The sequence below is a fragment of the Rhamphochromis sp. 'chilingali' genome, assembly GCF_963969265.1.
Source record: "Rhamphochromis sp. 'chilingali' genome assembly, chromosome: 9".
Classification (NCBI taxonomy): domain Eukaryota; kingdom Metazoa; phylum Chordata; class Actinopteri; order Cichliformes; family Cichlidae; genus Rhamphochromis; species Rhamphochromis sp. 'chilingali'.
Genome location: NC_137936.1, coordinates 15,339,866 through 15,358,749, shown reverse-complemented (window position 1 = coordinate 15,358,749; position 18,884 = coordinate 15,339,866). Strand labels below are relative to the sequence as shown.

The 18,884-nt window shown below is 38.5% G+C and overlaps 1 protein-coding gene across 2 annotated transcripts in view; it reads right to left on the bottom strand.

The window, feature by feature from the left end:
- Positions 1–18,884, bottom strand: part of cpne5b (copine Vb) — a 159,480-nt gene that overhangs the window by 28,441 nt on the left and 112,155 nt on the right. For both annotated transcript variants that reach the window (XM_080892454.1, XM_080892455.1), the window contains 3 exons: positions 17,436–17,499; positions 5,236–5,339; positions 4,051–4,155 (listed from right to left, as the gene is read on the bottom strand). In XM_080892454.1, the coding sequence (XP_080748580.1) occupies positions 4,051–4,155; positions 5,236–5,339; positions 17,436–17,499 (273 nt within the window). The remainder of the gene's footprint in view (positions 1–4,050; positions 4,156–5,235; positions 5,340–17,435; positions 17,500–18,884) is intronic.

Here is an 18,884-nt window from a genome sequence, read left to right as displayed (position 1 = left end):
TGAGACACATTAGAGTATGAGATGCACATAACAAACAGCTGGAACTACAGACGCTGTCTCTACACCCTGATACACTCACGCCAGAATAGGGAAAGTCTTCTGCACTCGCTCCAGATGTGGAAGGTTAGGATGACATTATATTGAAGGAAATGTTTGAAATACTAAGGCCTCAGGCTACGAGATAAGGCCTCTCTGGGAAAGGCATACAATATAAGAATAAGTAAGAAGACAACACATTTACTTCAGGTTATTGCTTTATCCATGTGTGTCATCTATCGTAAAAAAAAAAACCATTTATATTCTGCAAAAATATGCCTCCGTGTTGAAGTGTAAAAGTTGGTGTATTGGAAAAGAATTATTCAAACTGCAGTGGAAGAGACTTCAGAAATAAATCATCATAATGTGCCGTACACCAAACAGGTGGCTTAAATGTCCACCAGGTGTAGCTTTAACGTCACTGCAAAGACAAAGAAAGCACGAATGAAACAGAAATGTCATTAGCTAACAAGATATTCTCGGAAAACTGAGACTATGGTGTTAGCTAATGTTAGGCATCATACAGAAACAAAAGATTTTTTTATATTTAAACTATATATCCTGGGTAGAAAAATACTTTGTGATAGCTTAACAAGCTACATCATACAGCACATTTTTCCCCTTTCATCCAGCTGACAAACATGATAAAATAGGCTTTGCATTTAACACACAGTGTCTTCAAAAGTATTTACCCTCTTCCTGATTTTTTTGTTTTTTGCATATTTTTCACATTTCTATGTTTCCAGTTACAGATTTTAATATCAGACAACTATAACCTGAGTAAATACAAAACAAAGTTTTTAAATAACGATTTCATTTATTAAGAGGGAAAAACCTCTCCATATACCCGACCCTGTAAGTAATAGCCCTGCCTGCTGAATCACGAATTAATTCCATTGTTTTTGAGAGCTGAGTTTAAGTTAACTAACCATACCCTGGCCTGATTACTGCCAGACTTTTTAAATCAAGAAATCACTTAAATAAAACGCGTCTGACAAAGTGAAGCAGATTAAAAGATCTCAACGTGTAATGCACCATGCCAAAAACTAAAGAAACAGCTGAGAAATAAAGTCTGGAAAGAGTTACTGATGGAACCATGAAATCTGCTCTCTACCAGAAAATCCTGAAGGACAATGTCCAACCATCAGTTCACCCCCTGAAGATCAAGCACACCCAATTTTTGCAGCAGGACAATGATCCAAAACGCACCAACAAGTCCACCTTTGAATGGCTCAGAACAAACAAAAGGAAGGTTTTGGAGTGGCCTAGTCAAAATCCAGACAGAAATCCAATTGAGATACTTTGGCATGACCTAAACGGGCCATTCATGCTCAAAAATGTGGCTAAATTAAAGAGTGATCTGAAAGACTTGCCAACTATTTCAAATGCCTGTGGATAGCTTTGTTCCCTTAATACTTGAAATCATTATATAATCAGCTGCATTTTATATTTACTCAGGTTATCTTTTTTTTGATGATGATCTGAAACAGGTAAGTGTGACAAATATCTAAAAAACTAAGAAATTCAGAAGAGAGCAAATATTTTTTCATGGCATTAAATACCAGCCATTTCTGAGGGCTCAGTCCACAGATTATGTCTATATATTTATTCTAGAGTAGTGTTGCATGATTTACAGTTCCAAATAATCCTTATTTATATCCGATGGGCGTCGGTGCATTCCCACAGCTCCTTCATTGTCTGAATCGAGTTGTTTTCAGCTCCTCTCCCTTTAAGCCAACTTGTTCTAATTGGCTGCAACTGCAAACTGCAAGATTCAAAACTCAATTTTAAAGCCAAATGTTTGATACTTGTACAGTTTTAAATAGGTCTGGACAGTATTAGATGTGTTTGTTGTATCTGGCTCTTTGCATCACATTAACACTTCAAATATTTGGAAGGTTTCCTTCACTTGATGTCTGTAAGCAGTAATTGCATACTGGTTCAAAGTGACTGACAGCCTAAAGAGCTGTGTTTGCTGAATGACATCCTCGGCGATAATGTACCATGACAGAGGTTGTAAAGATTATTTATTAAAGGATCTTGCAAACTATGTAATTAAAAATACTGACAGGCCTCCCCATTGCCCTCTCACAGGAACACGAAAACCGAAAAAAGAGAAAAAAAAAACACTGACACACACAAAGTTGATTTCTCGCCCACTCTCAAATATATAACCTGTTTATAGCACTGTCTTGGTGATATTTCAAGACACACAGAATCTCCTGCTGTTTCAGCTTTTGGCTTGTCACATTTCATTATACTGTGTGGGCATGTGTGTATATGTGTTCATGCTTTCATAGCACAGGAACATTTAAGGAAGTGCCTTTGATGTCCAGCTCAGTCCCTTGTGTATGATTGGCTCTGACAGGGTAGCGAGCACTTCTCGGACTTCTGTGTGATTGGCTGGCTGACACAGTTTTGCCTGAAATTTATCGAAACGCATCTTGAGGCAATCCCACACATCCATAAAATCCGCGTCATCAGTAGCTATGTCCCTTTTTCTTTAGGATTCATCTCAGTTTTCTAAGCGCACACCAGGTTCTCAGCATTTTCAGTAATTACTTTCACTGCACACAAAAAAAGATACGACAGACACCTTTGAGAGAGATAGCTGAGAAAAGAGAGAGAGAGAGAGAGAGAGAGAGGCAGGAAAAAGATGCATAAAAAAAACATCCCCCCCCCCCACAAAAGTGATCTGTCACAACTTTTTTCGTCTATCCTCACAGCTCCTTCATGATTTACTTTGTTTTCTTCTCAGAACTGTCTTCTAAATTAGAAACAGGCAGATACCCCATGAGGACAGGGAATTCATTACTTTTCTGACACAACATATCTGCATTAATTATGTGCCAGGAGGGAAGAGCAACCCATCATTATTTTAGATATTTGGCAAATAATGTAATCCAGTGTAAAAACAAAGAAAGAGGAAGAAGCCTGAATCATGACAGTGTATTTAAAATGCTTCTAAATTCGTTAACCATCATATTAGTCACGTGGATGCTCTTTCATTTTTTTTCCCATCGACTCACAATTTGTTAAGCCTTGTGTTGTCTGAATAATGAGCATTCTGCTTTCACCCCACACGTATGTGGTTTACAGTGCTAACGGTAGCTTGGTCACTCTTAAAACAATGGCTGCTTGAATTAAGACATTGACAGCTGAGGACAGTCTCACATCTAACCCGTAACTACTATACACGGGCTCAGAGACCAGTTAGCAAACACAAAAACTCCTTGCAATTGCTTTGGTCATTAGCATATTGCTGTGGTTTGCATGAACAATAGCGACTAGTCTGCAAATACTAGCAAACTACTTAAGTTTTACTCCTTGTGGTTTCACTGCAAGCTTTAGTGAAACTTGAAAAAGTGCAATTTAAACCTTCGTTCATATTCAAGGTGCAAGTTTCACTGTGAAAGCGAATAGTCTCCATTTCTGGTTTGCATCGCACATTTCACAGTTTCACTAAAGCTTGGCAAGTAGTTTGCTAGTGTTTGCTGACTATTCAGCATTTTCCTTACAGACTACGGGTGACGATTGCAACCATGTAGTGACCAAAGCAATTGTAAGGAACTCTTAGCAACTTATTTGACAATAGCAACTAGCAGTAACCTCTAGCAAGCACAACAGGTCAAGGATTATACACTCTTCCCTAGCAACTGGCAGTTACCAGAGTCAATGACTGGTCTCTAGGCCTGTATGAATGGGGCTTTAGCAATTAATTTTACAGTGATTGTCAGCAACTTTCAGCAACCACTCACAGCCAGTCAGCAATTGGTTGCTAACTTGGCTGATACCTTCAAGGGCAGCATTTTTAACTGTTTAATTTTATAAGAGAAAAGCTTGTTCGAAGAGAATTGTAAATTTATTGCTACATCACCATCTCTCATTTCAACATTACCGACTGTTCATGGTGTGTGTATTATATTTATTATCAGGTAGAAAGAGAAGGTCAACAGATGCAACAGTGTGGGGAAAACAGCAGATATGCAGATAAGAAAGTGTAAATTGTTGTACCTGTCATAATCTCCATTGCAGAGTGCTCGTACTGGGATGGTAAAAGGCTGCCACACTGGATTTAATGTGTTCTTCACCACCTCTGTTTTGTGGCAGATAGTAAACCTAGAGAAGGAGAACAAATGTTATCAAATATATTCAAGAAAACAGTGAAATAAAATTTGTCCTTTGTTGCTTACACAAGCCAGAGAGAAATACAAAACTATGCAGGGAAGAAGCAGGTAATGTAGGAGATGGGCAAAACAATAAAGAAAATCTTGCAGTCTTAAATAGGGCTAGGCCAGTCTCACATATTTTAGACCATAACAAATAATTTTATATTTTGTCTAGCTTTTTAATTCCCTATCTTTGACCGCAGGTGAGACTATGATATGCTAATGGATTCCTTTGATATCTAAAATTTTTGCAGTCAAAAAAAACCTCCTAAAAAGCAACAACGTATCAGTTTTAATCCTGCCTTTTTACCCAAAGGCCTGGATTACTCATGCACTACTAATTGCCTCAAGCCTTTCAGACCCCTGTGACTCATTTAACCATGAGCCTCTAGCATGCCTATGGGGATTGGTTTCCCAAGCTGTTAACATAAAGAGAAAAATGCATGAAAAAAAACTCCAACTAGACTAACACAACACTTGGTAAAGCATCTGTTGGCAGATAGCGCTGACTCCGTGACAATTGCAAAGCCCTCTGGGAGGCTAAACAGCACTCTGGGAAAGCGTGAGGAGATAGGAGAGTCTTGTGCATCCCTACGTGAATTGCCTCAGAAACTGTTTTTCCTATTGGTTTAAAAGGCAGGTGCAGATGCAGTGTTTTTCTTTATCTGTTCATTTTATGCTTCTTACATTAATTGCCTCTTTTTCCAATTTGCTCTCCTGGAGTGTTTTATGTAAGGCATAGTCCTGGGAGTTGTGGTTGTGGTGTGAACTGGATAGATGCCTCTGTACACAGTTTTCTGGGGTGTACGCACCTCATGAACCACTCCAGCTCCTCTCTAATAATCATATTTAGCTGTTTTTGTCTGTACTGTTCCACTAAATGTTGTGCATTTCAATCATGGACTTAACATGGCAAATGCAGCACCTTTGAATTAGACCACCGCACCAAGACTGGAGCTCCATGGATTATGTCTCAGGAGCCTTCCTCAAACGCTTCCCAATGCAAGACAAAATCACAAGCAGCACTCACGTTCCATCCTCGTTGCTTCTGTAGAAAACCATGAAAGGGTCCGACTTGCCAAAGAAGTCCTTTTTGTCCAGCTTGTTGGCACAAAACTGCATGGTGCCACTATCCTGTAGGGATGCATGGGAATGTTCATCGTTAGTTCTTTGTGATTTTATTCATGGTGGCCTATTTCTGATCTTGCTTCCTACTTCTCCACTTTTGTCTTCACAGCTTGCAGGAGGGCAACAGATGGATGCAGCTGTTTGTGCATCACACAATAGGATACTGAATACTGAATGACGAAAAAGCATCTTTTCATTTCACGTTTTCTGACATACTGTAGTTTGTGTAGTTGTGTATATTTTTTACAGTGACAGTCAGACATCTGGACTGCCAGTGTTATTGTCCTTTCTGTGCTTTTTTGTTGTTGTTGTTGTTGTTGTTGTTTTTTAAACATTACTAAAGACATCAAAACTGTGCGTCTGATAGCAGCTTTGCAGATTCTTGGCTTTCCCTCAACCAGCTTCTTGAGGTCGTTTCCTGGAGCTTTCCCGACAGTCTTAAAGGAATTCACACTTAATGGTGAGGACTTGTTGGCTAAATAAAATGTCAACAGTGTCACCAGGAAAGACCATCACACCTCCTTTTGCACTGGGAATCGCACATGCCGATACCATCTGTTCACACAGCAGTTAAAATATGACCTTCAACATCTGTTTCCTCTTTTTCCAAATCCAAAGTGCCACTGTTGAGTCTGATGTGAGGGTATGACTGCAGGAAAAAACTGGCATATCAGCTTACAGGTTGAATTTCAAACCACTGATTGAAATAGTTTTCAAATTAAAAGTTCACATGCAATCTTCCCTGATAAATGCAGATTTTTCTGTATCTACTTTTAGGAAAATCTGACATTTTTGTCTGACATTCATGGAAATATAGAAAATCTCACAAATTTAAAAAAAATGCATTTTGCATCTATGTATTCATTACTGACATATAGTCACAGCTACTGGGGTTTTCAATGTATATTCAATTTAAATTTAAATCTTTCAATCGATTCCATTTGCAGACTCATAAATAATGTTGTGAAATCATAACTTGTAATTGTAATTTTATTATGCTGTCTGAAAAAGTTATTTCTTGTAAATTGAGTGCTTAAATAAAGATTAAATAAAATAAAATAAATTAACAATATTCAGCTTTTGCGTCAGTTTTATGTGGGCCCTGTGATGGACTGGCTGTCTGGGTCCAGTGTGCACTCCACCTGCGGGATACACCAGAACTCTCTGAACCCTGAAATGGACAAGTGATTAAGAAAATGACTGGCTGGGCAGCTGAGTGCATGGATGGACAGACGGATGGAGACTTTGGTAGATTTTCAAATGTGAAATTTAATGGCTTTGGACTTTTTTATACTGACATTTCACATAGACATAAGACACCATCTAATTGCTGAAGATCAGCAAAAATTAGCTTCAGTGGGAGTCTAAAAGAGTTAGGACTCACTGTCTGTCCACTACATTCTCACACATACATGCGCTCATGCATGTCAGAATTCTCGACACTGCTGCTGAAAAGACAAAAAGCTTATTTCTTGAGGTATAGTATAATATTTTGGCAAAATACTTTCCATTTATTTATACGAGGAATGGATTTAGACATATGACTATCTAATGCTTTAGTCTGCGTAGTGTAAATGTCACCTGCTTATATGGTCTCGCTCTGTCAAGCTCTGGCACTCGGCCCAGAGTCCACTCCAGCTTTATCTATAAACACGACCTAATGATCCACTACGCGCACGTGTGTGTGCGCGTGCAGATATTGTAATCAATGTACCGTATCCATCTAGTAGCAGTCTTGCTAAAATTAGTGTCATCTGCTTACCAAGTCTAATTCTAGCATGAGTAATAGTCATCAAGTTAACGTCTTCTGATACCTGTCACAGCATCTGGAATGTGTCAGGTTCATTTCGGCCTCAGAGGAACACCAGACAGAAAGTATGCTTTGAGCTTGGGGCTTTGGTTTGTCTAATATGTTCTGAGAAAGGTTGGATGCACTTACAGGGACCTTTTATGCTTTTCCATCAGAATTTCATATTAAATTGAAACATGTTAAAAGGAATTCCTGTGAGCCAAGAGTTCAGGCTTTCGATTTGAACCTTTCTTGTTTACACGGCCACATAAAGTCAGACTTTGACTTATAAGATCACACGGATAACTTCCAATAATATGAACAGAGCAAGTGCTGTTAAAAACAGTTTTATTGGAACTTAATGAAAACATTTACGCTGAAACGTATTGTTATTGTTGGCAGTTAACCAGTTAATGGAATTCTTATGCTTACACCCTAGCATATCTCTAAGAGAGATTACCTGTGAGGGTGGGTGACCTACGGCTATTGTGGATAAACAAAGATAAACAAAGACCACAAAAAAAACATTATACACCACAAATAAATCAGAGGCCAGCAGCAGATGCTGTGAGATTAATTCTTACTGCAAAACAGCTCGTATTCTTCATCTGTAGTACTCCCACTTTCTCTAACAAATGGGCCTGATTTTGCATTTTCTCCCACTGCTGTTTATCATGAAATGTAGCGCTTTTTAAAGCTCCAAATATAAATCACTGGTCCGCTGTTTAGCATTGTAGTACTACTTGTTTACTGCGGCCGGTCCGTGTTCTGGGCTCTCCCTGTGTGCGGAGATGGGGACTGACAGAGATGGGGCCTGACTGATCTCTGGCACATGAGCTGTAGCTAATCTCTGAAACACAGTGGGTTCATTACAGTACATTTAGATGCTATAACAGTAGATTGCTGTTGTTGTCAGAGCCTCGGGCCTTCCACTGGGCAGCCATGGCGCCACTAATGATAGCTTAATAGCTTTTTAATGTTGCAGCTTGCACCTCATGTTTGGTCATGTGCCGAGTGGCAAATCAGCAAAAGAATGTGTGTGAGATTGTAGATGTGACAGGCCGGGTTTGGGAGTGAGGGCTTGAGTGTCTTTATACACAAATGCATTTTAATTCCAGTTTGCATGTTGCTACAGTGTCCTCTCACTATTTTTATCAGACACGGGCAGGCACACTGCAGCGCACTCAAGAAAACATCACATCCAATCCAGCAGCCAGTGAGGAACTTTATCTGTATTCTGCCCTCAGCCTGACGGACACACGCACACTACATGACTGGCGTTTGACACAGACCTCCTACATTGAGCTTACTCGCTCACTCACTTTCAATCTCTTAAAAAAACAGTCTTTTAATCCTGAGGGAGAGTGCTGATACCCACACTGCTTACTGATTGATGCACAAGCATATGTATGAGTATGAATGTGAGAAGTAGAATTTCTCTTTCGCTGTAGCAACAGATTTTATTTCATCTCTGGCTCTTTCTTTCATCCCATCCCTGGATACTCGATGAATATTTTCCATTTCAACAAGTGCCTGACTTCAACAAGTTTCTTACTGCTTGTGAAACCGCTCGAGCTCTCGATTCATACTGCCCTCGGCTGAAGCATACTTGCATTTTTAAACCTCTGAAGGCGCATACTGCAGCAAAAGTGTGTCCGTGCACCTTATAAAAAATTATTAATAAACTGGCCATAGGCTACAGGACCACAGACAGAAATTTAGATCAGTTCCAGGGCACTAGGTAAGCCTGAATGGTCACACTAAATTAATTCAATCAATAATTTTTAACAACAGTCCATTTTCTGCTTTACAACACTTTCCCAACCCACTAACTGCAAGCATGTGTGTGCCCATGCATACTGCATAAAGATAATCAAAAAATACACAAATCCTTGGGCACCTCTGCACCACTTCAGCTGCTGCAGCTACTTTAAATCACTTCCTTTAATTCCTGCTCTGGATTCTTCAAGTTAAGATGCATAATAGATCTAATCCATTGTATCAAAACAGCAACCCTTTGATTTGCCCTTTTCATGACCAGCAAGCTACTGGTCATGCTCCGCTCCTGATGTGCTACCTCTGGGTTTTGTGCAGACTCTTTCACTGCTGTTTGCTTTCTGGATTTTTTTCCAGACACCAGATTCTCATCAGTAGCAAAAATATTTACATGAATCACTTTCAGGCAGAACTTGATGTTTGTTCTCTGCACAGTTTTGAGGTCCTCCAGGGTTTGTCCTAAAAGTAGCAGGAAAGGTGGAGGCAGTGTAGATGTCCACATGGAGACAACTTTGAAGGAGATTTTGGCCTAAATGTTTGGCTGCTATCGCCTGTGAGGAAGATAGCATTCAAAACTTGTCCCCTGCTTCCTTCAAAGATTTTTAATCTGTGTCCAGTAAAATGAAATGCATAAAAAATAAAGACTGAAATAGTAAATATAAACCCTCAACAGAGTTTGAGGAATTTGTAAGTTAAGTTTCAATAACAGATGCAAGGGTGTACTAAATCAAAGATATTCTCCTGATAAAGGTTGTTAAACTGCTCCCAGAAATCCAGTTAAAACTGCAGTCTGGGATTTGCGTGGTTTATTTTACACATCTGCTACAGAGTATCGACAGCAAGCTTTCAAGCAGTTTAGCAGTTGTTTGGTCCTGAAGGCGTTTTAGGGATCCAGCTGCAACCTGACAATTTGTGTTCATCTAACCCTCAGTAAAGTCCTCTAAATATAGCTGAAGTTGCCTCACAACCAATACCGACCTTGTCATGTTGCCCACAGCTTCTTTAGACCATCTAAAAATGCTGTAATAAAACATTTAACAATAAATAGACAGCAGATCATATTTTTTTACTGTTCTATTAATATAAATGTTAATGTAAAGTAATAGCAATGCGTGTGTATGAGTGTGTGTATGTGTGTGGGTGGTTGGGTGTGTAGCAGTGTTGCTGCTACTTTGAGTCAGCAAGTAAAGACACACCAAATCTGCGAGGAGTTGACAGGCACATAAAAGCATTTATGATGACAGCATGTAGAGGATATTAAATATGCATCTGCTTCTGCCTCATTAACACTCTGAGCCACAAACATGCACACTTTTGCACTCCTGCTTTGTGATCAACAGCCCTTTGCTAATATGGAGAGAATGGCAGTATCAATATTTAGCTAGAGGGACAAAGACTAGGTAGAGACACATTCACACCCTCAGGGGGGAATAAGGACTGTTTGTGTCAGAGCAGAAACAGTTACTGACACATGAATTACGAAAAAAAGAAGACAAATAGGCAAATGTATACTATAAACTAATTTATTAGAAACACATAGGCCTGAATTAGTGTTAGGCAGTGTGTTGTTGGGGTTTAATGCAGAAAAAAAAAGAAAAAGGGGCAATCAGCGAATTCATTAAATTCCCAATTGATGAGTCTGAGAGGAAATAGTGAGTCAAAGGTGGGCTTAGTGGGCTAGTATGTTGTCCTTCTGTGTTCAGTGATGTATGAGAGCACAGATTTATGATCATTACATGATCGTATTGATTGTCCAGTCATTATAAACTGTGACAGTTATTACACAAACCCACTTAACCCACTTCCTAAGTTTGACATCATCTGGGTCCAAACTCTTCTTCAGTTTCCAAACTCAAGCAAACACTGTGGCATCACTAAGAATTTAGATTAACCCAATCTTTTAATTTCCAACACAGTGATGAGTGTTGCTGCTCTCCCAGGTATACTAAAGTTTAACATCCAAGCATCCATGAAGAAAGAGGATTTAGGAAGTTTAATGGGCTTAGAAGTTAGCAGCAAGTTAGCTCGCTAGTTTCAAATATAAAGATGGAATGATATAAAATGGTATATATACCATATATCATAGTTACAGTGATATGCATAAACAGCAGCAATGATTGCAGGGTATTGAAGTTAGGCTAGCTGGTAAATAATTTATAATAATCGTATTCTACCTGGTTGCTAGCTACCGAGCTACTGTTAGGATAATATAATCACAGTAGAACAGCAAAGATGGAGGATGACTATTAATGTTTTTCCCCTCAGTAAAAGTCAGTGTGAGGGTTCCTGATGAGCAGAGACAAATGCTGAAAACGGACCGTCCACAACACGAGGTTAGTCACTAACATGCTGCTGCGTGGTTTGAATTACTCACTCTGAAAAATACCTGATCCTAAGCTTCATGTCCTCACTGAAATGGTTAGCATCAGAGTGATTATTTTCTGAATCTTTTAAATATTTGGTGCCTGGTAAACTGTGAACACATGGGCTGTAGTTCCATCATAAGCTTTTAAAAACTGAGCTTAAAAATGTGCAGCACATGATTATTGCTAATAAAAAGTCAGACAGGCCAACAGTGATCACTGATTACTTTTATGGGCTTGTTTATTATATTAAATAAAATAAGATAGAATTACAACACAAACAAGAGCCTCAGTGAATGCAGTAGGAGGTTGGACCCGGAAGCAACGTTGATCACAAGTGAACAGCTAATATCTTACTTTCCTCTGTTCTTGCTTGATTTATAGCTGCAATAAATCTGAATTTGTGGTCTATGTTTTCATGAAGGTTCGTAGAATTTAATAAGTTTACCAAACAGTGTACATGAGGGGAATTATGCAGAAGCAATTTCTCCTCCACACACAAAGCATCTTCTAACATCCCCATTCCCAGCCGCTCCAGGTTTTTCCTCCTTTCTACGTTTCAATACTGTATTTTCCATTTTCCATTTGTTCTCTGCTCACGCTGATCGAAAACCTGTTCAACTTAGCTCCACACCAAATGTTCTGAAGGCTGCCCTTCAGATGTACTGTACAATCTGAAGTGGAATGTAGAGGCATCAAAGAAGATTTTAAAAGAGAAAAATGGAAGCACGGCAAGTGGAAGCGACCAGACGAGGAGGCTGCCATTCGGATTTAGGAAACTGCTCTGCTCAGATGAAAATGTTTCGTCCTCATCACAATGACAGAAAGATCAATCAGAATCAAAGAAGCAAAAAAGACATATATATCGAGGCCTGTCAGAAAGCAAATTAAGTTCCTGGCTGTTACACATGCACAGAGTAAACATCTGTACTCTTAGTAAGGAAACTTCTCCACTGGCTGTTTTGGTCAATCACACAGATGGCAAAATAGTCGGGCAGGCAGTTAAATTTAAGCAATTAAAGCAAAATGAAAATCCTCACGGGGATCTATCAGCTTTTAATGTGGTGGACGTTTCTCTTAAAGCAAGAGCAAATATAGAGATGCTGGGGGCAAAACCAAGCTTCTGTGCTCCCACTTTGTGAAGAAAGAGTTGCCTTATTGCCAGTGGGATTCAGTGATATAGTACATGTACTGGAAGAGATTAGGTGGTCAGTGTTACCATGAGGATACTGTGTACATCCAGAACTGTGTGCAAGAAAAGTCAGCACAATACCAAGCGAAAATACAGCCGCTAGATTTGGAGGGGGAGCGGCCACGTTGTCAGAAATCCTGCAGGATTTAGGATCCCCGAAACATTTGAAATTTGCATGAAGCCATAACCACCCCTGCAAATTGGTTGCTTCGGGTGTGTTGATAGCGTCAGCAAGTGGGTGTTAATCAAAATTACGTGACCTAATATTTTTAAATTTACCATGTTTAGATAGCAGCAAGAACTTTTAATAACCAGCACACAGAGTTGGTGAAATGTTTCAGTATACTCAGATTGATTACTTTGCTCCATGGCTCATAAACTTGATTAAATAGGAGAACAGTCTTGTCTTTAATTGCTAGCTCCGTTTCATAAGCTCTCATGGTATTTTGTCCATATGCTTCAGATTTATCAAAGTCAATCTTTGTGGAAATCAGAGAGATAGATAATAGAACATATTTTAATCGGGGTTGCATTTGTTTTGTTTTCGTTTTATTTTTAATATATTAGCCTTTGTGTAATCAATAATAATTCAATCAGGGTAATACAACATGGAACCTTTCTGGCAATACCTATTTTGTTTATCTAAAAGTTGCATATGAAGACGCGGAGCTTCTGAGAAAGCGTTAATAATGGGTAAAAGAAATGAATCACCACATTAAAGAACACATCTTCAACCATTCCATGTTTTTCTTTAATTTTCTTTTTCACATTTAAAGCTTAATGATTTCATCCCCGAAAGCCAGTGTAACCCATAAGGTCTAGTGATATAGACTAATTGCATCCGTAGACCATACAAAATGTAGAGAGACGATGTTTCAGTGGGTTAACATTAATTTTTTGGCATGAGCCAGCTCTGGTCTACAGCATTGCCAACTGAGGGGTGAAGATATCTTTTTTCGCTGTCTTTGATCTACACTTAAAAGTCTGCTACTGGCATGATCACGGTGGAGTAAGAAACCTTATACTGAGAGATAAAATGTAGGGGAACACACTTTGATTCATTTTGCACATGCTGGGTATGTGCAAACATTACTTGACCCTGGTAAAGCATAATAATAATTATGTTGTGGCAGTAGGTCGAAATAAAGAAAGGTTATAATAAAGTTCCACCCTGAAATTGAGATTATCACACACTAGGTAGGAAACTCAAACATTTTGATTGGATAGCCCATGAGCTTATAGGCTGCAAGAGACATATTAACAAAAAAAGCAGTAATTAAGAGGTCCATAAGGGGTTGTTAATAATGCTGATTTGCAAAAAGAGAACAGAGGTTGAGGGCCACAAAGGTAAATGTGGAGCCACATGCTACATTGCATTACATCCCAGTATAACGTTTTGCTGTTATTCATCATCTCAAGAGACTCTATACACACGGCCCCTTTGCAGGACCCCAGACTGTATCTTTAATGTACTTGTATTTCTTCTAATATCTATATAAGAACTACAGAAACTACAGTGAAACATTGTAAAGCTTTTCCAAAGTTACTTGATCTTTGCAGTACTTTTATTGTTGTTGCAGCACTTTACGTATGCAAATGAGGCTGATAAAGTTTAATCATTTATGCGAACAGATGTATTAAAACTTCCTGCTGTAGACTGTGTAAGCAAAAAGACTTTAAAGAAATACTGGCCCACCACACGCTCGCTTCTACTGGGACTACATCATAAATAGAAAGTGGTAATAACGCCAGCGCATTAATACTTAATTTATGTTAACCTCTTAAACCTTGCCAGACCCACCAGCGAGGCCATCATTACAAAGTCATGTTCACAAAATCCAGTGAACTGTACTCAGGTCAAGACGTTGTTGTCTTTCCAGGGATAGCAAATGTCTAAATTATAGAAGAAACAGAGAGAGAGAGAGAAATTTTAAACAGTCGTCACACAGACGTGGTGAAGAAGGTACGTGATATATAGTAGAGTTTACAAGTTGTTTGATTTTTAGGTTTAGTTACAGGAATAGGCATTTTATTATTAAAAATTCTGTTGTCTATGGCTGAAGACAAGGTTAAAAGAGCTGTAAGAGTGAAAAACTTTAAATAGTATAGTCTATATAGTGTAGTACTATATACATTTGCCTCACAATCAAAAAGATCCCTGGTTTGATACCAGGAGGAGACACAACTGTCTCAGGGGGTTGCGTTGGGAAGGGCATCTGGCGTAAAAAATAGAATGTGAGGTGACCTATTTTGACTAACTTTGAGTATAGTTCTTGACTGATCTAAAAGTGTCTGTAAAGCTCTCTAGGATAGCTCAGCATTAGTAGATTTTTTTTTTCGCACTTTCTATTACAGATGAGTAATAATGTAATAGTGGAGTAAACAGACTAGAAAGTTATTACCACTTCATTACAAAAGTAATAGAAAAGTCATAAAAGTGTTGAGAAACTACCACATGTTTCCTGGACCTTGTTTTTATAGGTTATTAATGTGGCCTTAAATAGAAACAGGCACTTTGGTGCCCTGATTGTTGGTTATTACACAGAAATTATCAGGTAATATAACTTCTGTTTATCAGGTGTTTTCAGGTAATAAGCCACAACATTAAACATACATATTGTTACCTTCAAACAAAGACTAATACTGGGGACAAAAGAATAATTTCAGCATTATGGTAATTTTATCATCATATTTTCAATTAACATAAAACAAAATTAACTTATTTATTATAAGGTTACTACCACAGATTATTACTGTATATATTAAAAAACAGATTTTGCCATTTTATTGCTAGCAGGTTATTATATTGTTACTATACCTTTACTATATTATTACCAATTTGTTTTGCCTTATGCACATACATTTGCTTCCACATTATTATGCCCAGTTTCTGCCCTGTTACTTACAAGTTACCCGGTTACATCAAGGTCAATGTGATATTGCTCTGGCACAATGTTGATTTGAGAGAATTACATGGATACCAGTTTGGTGGCTAGCACAAACTTGCTAAATCCATATTATTACATTTTTGTTTCCACGTAATCACCCCACTATTACCACATTATTACCTAGCTGCGATAGAAAGTGCGGCTGATATTTTTACACTGGGTCATTTACTATATGTGACCCTCTTCACATACAAACTCCAGCCTGTTACCTAAAATGTAACAAAACATTTTGCACAATGCTTCTAATATGAGTACCGACTGCAGTTGGTGAACAAATGTGTGAAAGAGACAGTATACAAATGTGTTGTATGTGTGTGTTTATGCATGTGCATCCCACAGGCTGCAGGGGACAAGGTCAGGCAGGACGGCATTTTAATTAACCATCACTCAGTCTCACACTATCATCAGCCAAGCAGTTTTTATAGCTAAGAGCTGGTATACACCAGGCATGAAATAACCCTATATTGATTAATTTCAGTGCCTTTGTGACTGTTTCTATCTGTTTGATTGTGTCTTTTTCTCTCATCTAGACACACTCTGTACACGCAGAAATGTCTGTTTCATCATCTTATCACTGCTTGTTTGATCTTTCATTTTCATTGTGCCATTTTTTCTTTCCCTTTCGCGCTCTCTACGTTATTTCTTTTCTCTTTGGACAGCTTCTTGTATTCACATGTTCCTGTTTTAATCTGTATGCTGGAACCCCAGTGAACCATTTAAAATCTGTATACCAGAATTGGCTGAGGAGGCATTCAACATTCACCACATCATGTTCTCGGGTCCTTTCATTAGAGAGCAGGTCAGCGCGCAGTGTGTAACACCCAGCAGCCGAGTCTGTGTGCGTGATAGGTTGGGGTTTTTTTATACATTTTTATACAGATGGGTAGATGTGCAAACATCCAGACTGATACACGAACGCTACGGTTGCACCAATGACTTGATTAGCTGATCATCAGAAAATAATCTGCAGCGTTTTATTGCTAACTAATGAAGGTTCAAGCAGTGAAACTGCACAGGTGCCATACTGAGTTCTAACTTTTCTTTTGTGTCTTCATCCTTATTTTCTTTCTCATCTCATATTCTTTTTTCCCTTGGATGCCCCTAGGTCTATAAGGGAGAGCGACGAAGTGTGGTACTAGGGATCCCTGATTCTTTCCACTGAGTTATATGCTTACACGCGTTGAGAATTCTAGCATCACCAGTAGGCATTTAGAGACATCCAACCATGCATTTTCTTCCGCTTATCCAGTTCAGGGTCATGGCAGTGACTGGAGTCTACCCCAGCTGTCACACAGTGAGGGGTAGGGTACACCCTGGATAGGTCACCATTCTGTCACAAGGCCATCCCATAGAGACAGAGTACTGTTCACATTCCCATCTATGGCCGAGTTAGAACCTCCAGGATAGCGGGCTCATGGATTCAGACCCAGGACCATCTTCCTGTGAAACAACAGAACTAACCACTGTGCCGTCCATATTTTTAACCATATGTTCAATTTTTCAAAATTAGGTATTTTCTGCTGTGAAATTTTACTCTTCCTCCATTTTCAAAGCCAGTGGATTATACAGTGGAGGCTGACAAAGAATCTATAACAAACAAACACGGTACCTTTGCCTGAGGCCACATTTTGAGAATATAGATTTCTCTTTGAGACATATAAAGTATTCGTGTAATAATTCACACAACCATCATTTTTGTAGAAATTGTAAGAAAAGTTGTTTAGATTAAAAAATAATCATATATTGCACCTCATGGGGAACAAAGACAGACAGTAGGCAGTAAATCAACACACTACTGGGATGAGGTTTTGAAATTATTTCAAGGTGACCAGTACCAACTTCTTAAAACTATTATGGGGTAGTTTCTTAAAGTGGACAAAAGGATGTTTCTATGAGCCTTGGTTTCTTTTGTCCCTTCCAGCTTCCATGTTTCTCTATCCACTTTATGTGTGATGTCTGTTTAACCAGGCTTTGCTAGCAGATGTTTGCTTGCTAATAAGTGTTTGCCAGGGGGGATTATTATGGTTTACTCACTCGACAGTTGCTCAGCTCCTCTGCAGTCAGGATAATAGTTCCACATTTCTTTCCTGGAATCCCTCTGTGAAAGGAAATCAAGAAAACAATAAAAGCTTAACAGAAATCAAAGAAAAAAACATCCTTTTTTTTTCTTTCCCACTTATTGGCTTTTAATTGATCAGTGAGGCTGCTGTGGAAATCAAGGCTAATTTGTGTATTTTCTATCTCTGAACAAGTTCTCTTGACTATCCAACTATTCAAGTCTAACTCATGTTTTCTTATTTTTTATTTGACTCTGATGATTTTCAGCACAGACATATGTTCCATCTTAGCCAATCCTGTTTAGAAGGATTTAAAAATATGTGCTGGCAGTTTTAGATGTCTTAATGTTTGATGCAGCTAATCAGTCTTTAGGGGATACGATAGATGCCACATAGATTTGTTCAACTTTTAGGCTGGTGAACACGTAGCAATTAGGGAGCAGAGATGAGTTCTGGTTTGACTTGGATTGATTTTAGTTTGTTTGCTCTGACTTTCTAATCAGCACATGACAGTTCATATTACAGATGATCTCATATAGAGACAGTCACTGATGCCTTAATTTCCTTTCATCTTGGCTTCATTATTAGAGTTAATACTAAGTTGTAGTGACAAGTAAATCCATCATGACGTCACCTGTTCAGAAAACTGGATTAAAGCTTTAACCCTGTAACCCTGAGTTTTTGAGATCTTTAGATCTTTAGTGTGATTTTTAAAACTCATGCAAATTGATATTTTTTTAGAAGGTATGTTAGAAAAATTCAATTTGCTGCTAATTATTCATTGATTGATTGTTTTACAGGGTTAAACAGAGAGTGAAGAAATGCTATAAAAGCAGATAGACAAGCAAAGAAATCATCGAAATGCTCATTGGGTAAACATGCTTTCGAACAATTTTCTTTATGTTGCTGTTGATGTCACATAATTAATTGTATTATCGCTTGATTCCTTGCTCAAAGCTAAACTATTCAGAGATATTCTCTGCTTGGCAGTATTATAATGTTATGCAGATTGAGTTTATGTGCTAATTGACATGCTTCGGATCAATTTTCATCAAATCTCAATTTCAAAGAGAAAAAAAGAGATTCACAAGATTTTGAACATCAGGAAGGCCATCAAAGACTCTGCCCCCTTGTTTTGCTTATTATACTCAACTCAGACAGAGCGTGGGGAGGCAATGGTCTGTTTCTTTGAAGCCTACACATTTCAGTCTTTTCTCTTACTTTACGAGATACAATTCTGTTTGATAGGAAATATATATATATTTGCCTTAATATCTTGAGAATGTATGTGGGAATGAACATTCTCTTACAGATGAACATTTCCTAGGTTTACAGCCATATAGCTATTGACTGTCTATACGAGAAACAATGGAAATCACGATTACTGTACACCAGCAGGCAATAGCTGGTGAACTAACCCCAGCAC